The 8,687-nt window shown below is 37.1% G+C and overlaps 1 protein-coding gene across 1 annotated transcript; it reads right to left on the bottom strand.

Annotated features, from left to right (window-relative positions):
* Nucleotides 1–348: 348 nt before the first annotated feature.
* Nucleotides 349–8,529, bottom strand: LOC139936637 (E3 ubiquitin-protein ligase TRIM33-like). Its single transcript, XM_071931491.1, has 3 exons — nt 8,053–8,529; nt 4,685–5,947; nt 349–3,845 (listed from the first exon to the last, which is right to left on the bottom strand). Exons 2-3 carry the CDS (start codon nt 5,940–5,942, stop codon nt 3,232–3,234), a joined length of 1,872 nt encoding a protein of 623 aa, XP_071787592.1. The 5' UTR covers nt 5,943–5,947; nt 8,053–8,529; the 3' UTR covers nt 349–3,231.
* Between the last annotated feature and the right edge of the window lie 158 nt (nt 8,530–8,687).

Here is an 8,687-nt window from a genome sequence, read left to right as displayed (position 1 = left end):
AAAGGAACACGTTGCCTTGGATCGGTCGAGTTGGTCTTTGAAAAGCAATTGTAACCAATTGTTATAAAATGCATATGGTTAGAAAGATGATTTAAAAGTAGAATACAATGATCCACACAAATTTGCCTCGAAATTGCGTGGTTTTCCTGTTACTTTGCGAACTAACACGGTCGGCCATTTATGGAGTCAAAAATTTGACTCCCATCATGCCCATAAATGGCCGACGTTGTTAGTCAACAAGGTAAAAGGAAAACCACGCAATTTCGAGTGATACTTGTGTGGATCATTATATTCTACTATTAAATTATCTTTCTAATCATATGCATTTTAAAAAACAAACGGTTAAAAAACGCTTTTCAAAGACCAACTCGACCGATCCAAGGCAACGTGTTCCTTTAAGTGTCTTGCTTAAGGACACAGGTGTCGCGGCTGGGGATTCAAAACCACACTCTGCTGATCAGAAACACCAGAGTCTGAATTTGGTGCTCATAACCGCTCGGCAGTTAAGTTCAGTTGTCAAATGAAGATATAGGAATACAACAATCTACATTTTTAGTAATTACCAATAGTTTCCAGTATATAAAAACATATAAACACAGATCAAACTTAATTTGAACATTAACTAAACTACTGTTTATATGAACTAACTACAGATAAACAATCTTAGTCCAGTAAAATTTACTCCCAATAAATGTCAATCAAGAAAAACATTATATTTATCTTTACATCACTTTACACATGTTCCTTAACATCAAAGCAAATTCAGAAAGTTTAACACATCAGTCCAAACTTCTTTTTACTAACTACATAAAAAAATCTTGATTATAGAAAATAGACTTAACTTCCTTCATTTGTTAATACCAAACAAATGTTTATATTTATATGACTTGATCATAATGTACACTTGTTTCTTAACGTCAAAGCAATCACAGTCAATTGGAAGAATCATTTATAATAACAAGTTCAATTGTCAAATGAAGATATAGGAATACAACAATCTACATAGACCATTAAGAAGTTATGTCATCAGAAACTTTGATCAATTCCGTGACCAATGGTGTTTATTGATTCAGAGTCAAATATTTCTAGATCTACTTTTTCCACACCATGATCAGACTATTAATTGTCTACAAGAGTAAACCTACTTCACAGTTGCCCTGTACTCTAAGAACTCCCGACTCAGAACTGACCCTGACTCTAGATCCAATTAGACCTGACCAATGTTTGGATCAATCTGACCCACATTCAGGGTCATCCAGGAGTATTTAAAGTGCTTAGTATAAAGCCATCCAGCTTACCAGGGAAGTTGGGAACTCCATATTTACTCATTCTCAGATTGTAATGTCAGTAAGTTGGTCAACAATTACATACAAGTAGGATTTCAAACTTTGTATATCAGAGCTACATTCAAGTTAAGTTTGATGAACTAAAAATATCTGTCATAAATAACCCAAGAGCCCGCTAGCAACAGGTTAGAAACAATTCTAAATGTGTTTTCAGCTGATGTCTGTTGCAAAGTCTTTCCGGTATTTGTTGAAAAATTGGTATCAGAGTTGACCTTTCAATGTTCCTTGTTATTTTGGCTGATCTGCAATTTGTTTGCTTACTACATGTATTTATACAACAAATACTACAAATGTATTACATTTGCAATACAATACAATTAGGCCATAGACCATTATAAGAACAACATTAAACAAAGTAAACCATTGTTCCTTTGCAAGTCACCCATGATGTTTATAAAATAAATTCTGCTCAACTAACACAGCATGTTATATTTCTGATTACAAATCAATGAAGTAGACTTGTCAATCTTGAATAGACAATTTCTACCTCACAATTTTATGGTCCCTGCATGGGACAATTTGTTGGCATTTTACAACAAAAAAACGCAGTCATATAAAATCCTGAAGTTAAGATTGGTTAAACAGTACAACAGAGGAAGATAAGGGGAAAAAGAAGTTGTTCTTTTACAAATCAACTATGATATTGAAATAACAAATTCTACTCAACTAGCAGAGATGTTATTTTCTGATTACAAGTCATTAAAGTCACCTGGAAATAGAATTTGTTTTCTTTCAAACATAAGAGTATATGCTTCGGACAATAAAACATTTTGTTTAGTAATTGTTTGTCACGATTTATGTTTAAAAAATATATAAAGTTGTTTGGGGGGCTGACACCGCCTACCCCTCTTGTGACGTCAATCGAGCCTGCAATGCGTATAGTAAACACACATGCAAAGTACATTTGCGTCCAAGTCGTGCGTTGGTACATTTCAAAAAGTGTTTTTCTGCATTCAGCAGCAATACACCTGGTCGGCATTGCCGGAAAAAAACATTTTTTTCTTCTTTCTGAAACGTACAAACTCACGACTTGGTCCGTACATGTACTTTGCAATAGTGTTTACTCTACGCATTACAGGCAAAGTCTGCCTCGATTGACGTCACGAACAGCGCCCTCTCGGGTCGGGGTCTACTCTAAAATTTGTAAATAACATAAGAACTGAATTTTTAAAACCTTAGTTAACTGTTCATTCACATTCCACTCATCAAAACACATATATTAGTGACAAAAGCTTTATTTTGAAAAAATACCACTTCCAGGTGACTTTAAAGTATACATGGTCAATCGTGAATAGACAGGAACAACAATAAAGGGACCACTCTTCTACCGTTACATTAACACTTTTTCAGAGTAGTTGTAAATCTTTTCAGAACCTCAAACCACCCATAAATGTTGGAACGGACATGCAGGCTTATCCTGAAAAGTGTTGAATTACTCTCCAATTTCATAAAAAACAGGAGGGCAAAGGCTAGTAACATTTCTCATGGAAGAACCTGAGGGTGGTTTAGGGAGAAAAAACTGTAAATGAATCAACTAAAATTCTTCCCAGTGAAAGCCTGCATGTCCATTCACATGTCAAAACATTCGTTGGTGTTTTAAGAAAAGTTAATTCAACACTACTAAGAGTTCACTATGTTAAGGTTTGAATTAAACAATTGTGTGGATGTTTAACTGATATTATTGATCAATTGAACTAATTGTGAGTTTCTAATTTAAACTGATCAGATTATTATTTGATTGAAGAATGAATAACACACATCTTTTTTTAATTCTTGATTGATTTTTATTGAGCTGTATGGACACTCTGTGGTCATTACATGTCAATAAACATGTTGTACTTGTAGCATTTATTTCTCTTACCAGTATCATCATAATCAGATAACATTACACCTTGTTATAAATCTTCACTGATTTAAAGTCTGCCACTGCAAGCTGCTGACCATCTGATGTCAATGAGGTTCCACCTGGGTTGTGCAGACCCTGAGCAATACAGCTGAGAAATCTACCCCGAGTGTCATACTGATGAATATGACCAGTGTCAAACCCATTGCACACTGCAATGTAGATAGCTGAGCTGTCACAGCATACACCTCTGCAGTATTGAACTGGTTGACTATTAATCTTTGGATAGATGCTGATAATTGTACCACCATCGACTCCAACAATGTCTACTTGTGGTTGAATGCCCCAACTGACTATAACTCTGTCCTTGTTGTCAATGGCCAAGAAGCGAGGTCTAGTCTGAACTGAAACAGTGTCTATGAGTGAACCATCACTGGATCTGTGTTTAGTTATAACTGACCTCCCCACATCCCCGCCCATGATTGTATCCTTTATGACTGCTACACTCTCAAGGTCTACTGATGTCTTGCCCACTTCACTATGAGGCACTGTGTGGAATTCAAACATCTTGTTGCCATTCCTATTGTACATCTTGACAGAGTTGGTCTTATCTACAATCACTAACTGATTCTTGAATGCAGCAATAGACATTAGACCTGAAAAACAAATGAACAAATGGATATGACTCAATAAAATGATAATTTATTCGCAAATTACTTTCAATCTATTTAATTTGATGATTGTGAAAAATGCAAAAGATATCTTTGCTTTATTAAATTTTGTCCTATATTAGAAAAGTCAGTATTACTTTCCTAATAACTCACAAAGCACCTACGTGCAATTTTGAAATACAGTAGGACAATAAACAGTAATCTGTTCATACTAGCAAGGTGACTACTATCAAGAGAACTTTGGTTAACTCCTTTTTAATTGCATTACTTGTTGTTATTTATCCATTCATTTAGAAATAGAAACTTCTTTATTGATGGTGTTGAATAGAAGAATGTAAATATTCAGAATGACAGTAGATAGAGTGGATTCAGGGATCATGTAGAAAGTATGTATAACAACAGCACTTGAGCCTGCAAGGTCATTTAATCAATCTCAATTATGATCCAACTTAAAATAAAATAAGTTAACCAAGGCAACACCTGGAGGAGTGAACAAATTTCCTGAGATATTACAATTGTTTGAATACTCAATAAAAAACAAACAATTAAAACCTATGTGGGGGACAAATGCCAGCATGACAATGACCAAAGGGGCCTTGCAACCAAACAGGTCCCTCACTGCAGGTTTTAATGATTGATCTGAGTTGATAAGTTTGATTAAACTTTCTCAGATTTGGTTTCAGTTTTGGAGAGTAATGACTACTCATTTTCACGGAATACTGTTCGACTGACAACTAATCAACTGCAGTTTTGTTCACTGTTTGAACTGAGAGTAATAGCATTAATACACCTCTAACTAAAGACTTAAATTGTAAAGGACTTACCTTGTGGTAGGTCGATAGTTTTCTTCTGGTGTCCCGTAGTGTCGTAGATTACAACTCTTCTATTTATTGTGTCTGCCACTGCCACCTCATCCCCAGGAATAGAGGCGTCAATATCCGTAGCCCAACCAGGTCCGACATCAGAATCCAAACAAAGCTTCCACCTTGGCTCCTTCGTAATCAGATTACCCAGGGAGATGTCACAAACAACTGGAGTGAATCTCAGATGGGAAAGGGTCAAATCTATCTTGGGTTGATTTTGATCTCTAAGTTCCTTCAAGTCCTTGCTGATAGTAGAATAGACTGCAAGGAAGTCCGGAGCTAATGAATTCTTGCTGACATCTTTGGCGCTCTGCAATGATTGCTGTATTTGCTGCAAGTATACACTCACTGCTTGCTCAAATTCCTCCAATTTTCGGCTCTGATCTTTAAGGGTGGTTTGTATTTCATCCGTGATGCGACTCTCTTGAGCTGTTACCTCAGCCCTGATCTCATCAGCTCTGTTCTTCAAGTCTGCCAGGGTTCTCTTAGCTGCAATGTTTAGGTTGTCTTTCATTGTTGAGGCAGTTGCTTGAGATTGTTCAAGCTTCTTCATGGTTTCTTCAAGGGGAGTAAAGAGTTGAGCCAATGACTGTTTGTATGTGGATGAGGCTTGGTTGCAGTCAATATACTCATGTTGTGGTTTACAGTGATCTATGACAGTACAATCTCTACAAATCATCACATCACAAGTTGTACAGTAGAACCTCATCACTTCACCTTCATGAGTTTGGCATTCTGGACGGCGTTTTCGTTTTCTGTCTTTGCTTGCAATCTTCCCATCATTAATGTCTTTCAAAGTATTTACTGTGTGGCTTTTCTGGTGCACTTTGTAGCAGTTTGCACAAAATATCGCAGGGCAGTCAAAACAGAAATGAGTTGCCTCATTTTTGTCCTTACATAGTTTACAAACCCACTGGTTGTCTTCAGATGAGCTGACCAGCTTCAGTTGATCTGCAAGACGAGTTATGTTGAAGTTAGTCTTGAGAGCTTGAACATCTTTCTGATGAAGTTGTGTCTTTTTTTGACACACGGGACAAATAAGCATCGTAGCATCTTTGTAGTTGGTAGACTGGTATTTCTGCAAACAGGTTTTACAGAAGCTGTGCAGACAGTCAAGAACTCTGGGATCATTATATTGCTCATAGCAAATACCACACTCCAGATGATTCTGGACAATTTTCTGAAGAGCTGAAACCTTTGGTGGGTTTGACGAAGCCATTTTATCTGAAAACAGGGACAAAGGAGCAAAACATTACTTTTAAATAAGATTAAGCATTCAGTTTATTAGAACCATTTTCAGTACACGTCTTTAAACTTATAGATCATGGCATCAATACAAATAAAACACTTGAACTCAGCAGTTTGAATTTCTAAAGAAAAGTACTTCACCATTCACCAGTATGTAATAAGCACTGTATACTCAGTGCTTTCCTTGGAGTGATGCAGAAACAAATCCCAAGCAACCTACTCAGGTTGGATTCAAACCCATGACCCACAGCATCCTAGAGCTGATAACTAAACTACTAGCCCACTGAGCATCCCAGCACAGAGTGATGAGAATCCTGTAATAAATAAGGGAATAAAAGGGTAGCGACGAGTTCTTCAATGGCCGTTAAAAGACAGCAGAGTTGGCGGTCGTGTGATGGGCCTTTATCGCATGGCAACAACCCTGCAAGGTTTTAAACGGACGTTTAAGAACGCGTCACTACTCTTTTATTCCCTTTCATAAATGCCCTTTTGTTAAAAAACATTTCAAAAATACAATTATAGACATATAAAAAAATTCAAGGTTTGAAATATTTTTTTCAAAAACTTTGTGGAGAATCTGTTTGATGTGTGTGGGTTGTGTGTATGCGCACGCGCTTAGATTAAGAGCTGTTACTACAGCTATGAATTGCGTTCCGCATGATAATCTTGCGCGCACGACACGTGGAAGCCATCTGGTTATAATTACCGGTCATTATAAAAGGTTTATACACCCCAACGTGACGGGCTCTCCACCAATAGGAATAGCAAAACTGTCTGAAGTATTTATGAATGCCTAATTAATGCCGATCACACATCAGTGTTTGGTTAAACCCATCAACCTAAAATTAAAGTTAAAGTTATAATATCTTTCTGGGTATTTGTCCAAACTCAAACTAATGTACCTATGCCTACGATGTAATTAACATTTGATCAAAGCTAAACATGAAATGTCAAGAGAATATTTAAACAGTAATGACAAATTAAATATACATAAGTCTTGTTTATACCAGTTACACAAAACTTTTTTCTTCAATAAACTTTAAATAAATGTTGAGACTTGTATAACAAAAGATGGTGTACATGTAAAGTTCAAACCAATGAGTCTACAAGACACCCAGACACCCCTCTGACTAACACCATGAAATGAGGCACATGTAAACTGAAGATGAGGTTGAGTTTCTAAATTCAAACCAAGGAGTCTACAAGACACCCAGACACCCCTCTGACTAACACCATGACATAAGGCACATGTAAACTGAATATGAGATTGAGTTTCTAAATTCAAACCAAGGAGTCTACAAGACACCCAGACACCCCTCTGACTAACACCATGACATGAGGCACATGTAAACTGAAGATGAGGTTGAGTTTCTAAGTTCAAACCAAGGAGTCTACAAGACACTCAGACACCCCTCTGACTAACACCATGACATGAGACACATGTAAACTGAAGATGAGGTTGAGTTTCTAAATTCAAACCAAGGAGTCTACAAGACGCCCAGACACCCCTCTGACTAACACCATGACATGAGGCACATGTATCGGCATGGGCTTTAATTTGTTAGGGCAAGGCCACTTTGGCCTTGGAGCGAGTAGGCCAAATTTTTGGGGGCACCAAGATGACCAAGGCCAAACATTTCAAAAAAGAGAAGGCAAAACAATAGCCTTATTAAAAATTGCCAGAGGTTTCCCTATGGGTGGTAAACCCGATGAAACAGTTTTTATGAAGAAGATATTGATCAGTCATTTCATAAAGAAACCCTTGAAACGTTCTTGTAAAAAGAAGACAAGTAAAGAAAGAAATGTGTGGCGACAAACACAAATGTCCAAATGTGCCCAAATGTGTATTTAGAATTTCTCGAGATCTGTGAAAAACAATAATTCTGGCAACTTCTTTGTGTAATTGCACAGAACACATGACCCAGATCCATCGTCAAAGTCTTGACTTATCATACGCTACACTACACAGTGAACACTTATGGAAGTTTGTACATATTTCAAAATTTATTTACATGTAGATGTAGGCCTATCTCAAGCTAAGAGACTTGAACAAAATTGAATCATTTGTAATCTGTACTCACCTCAACTGTCCTTAGTATGTCTGAAGTACTGTCCAAATTGAATGAACACAAAATAAAGTCAAGCTTTCTTGCTGAATTTAGAACAATTTTTTCCTGCATGTAACACCAGAGCTGGTCCCTCCCAAAATGGCGCTGGAAATGAAGCCTTTACTTCCTCCTAGAGTCACGCAGCAGGTTCATGTACATGTACGTCACACACCCTAAAGTTAGCTGACTGTGCAGCTACCACAGGGCACAGCATACAGAGAAACCACTGTTCCTAGTAGTGAATAGTGAACTAGAATATATGTATAGCTACCATTGTTGTCTGTATGTACTGCAAGTGTACAGGTAGCTCCATGTACCATTGTTGTCTGTCTGTGTAGGTGTATCGTATGGTGAATATTGAACTTTATATCAACTTTCAGTTTGCAAGTTATCATTGTTACCTGTCTGTGTGGCCCTTAAACTGTACTGAAATCACACACAGAGTTATGTAGTAATCATAAATATATGGTAATTTGCTTAAAGGCTCTGGGATGGATTTCACAAAGGTAGTCCTAACTTAGGACTAGTCCTAGGCAATGCTAAGAGATAGGACAAGTGCTAAGTTAGGACCAGTAACTCATCCTAACTTAGGACTGGTCCTATCTATT

Source organism: Asterias amurensis, chromosome 4 (genome assembly GCF_032118995.1).
Source record: "Asterias amurensis chromosome 4, ASM3211899v1".
Taxonomy (NCBI): domain Eukaryota; kingdom Metazoa; phylum Echinodermata; class Asteroidea; order Forcipulatida; family Asteriidae; genus Asterias; species Asterias amurensis.
The sequence above is the reverse complement of the archived record's forward strand: the minus strand, read 5'-3'. Positions and strand labels throughout refer to the sequence as shown.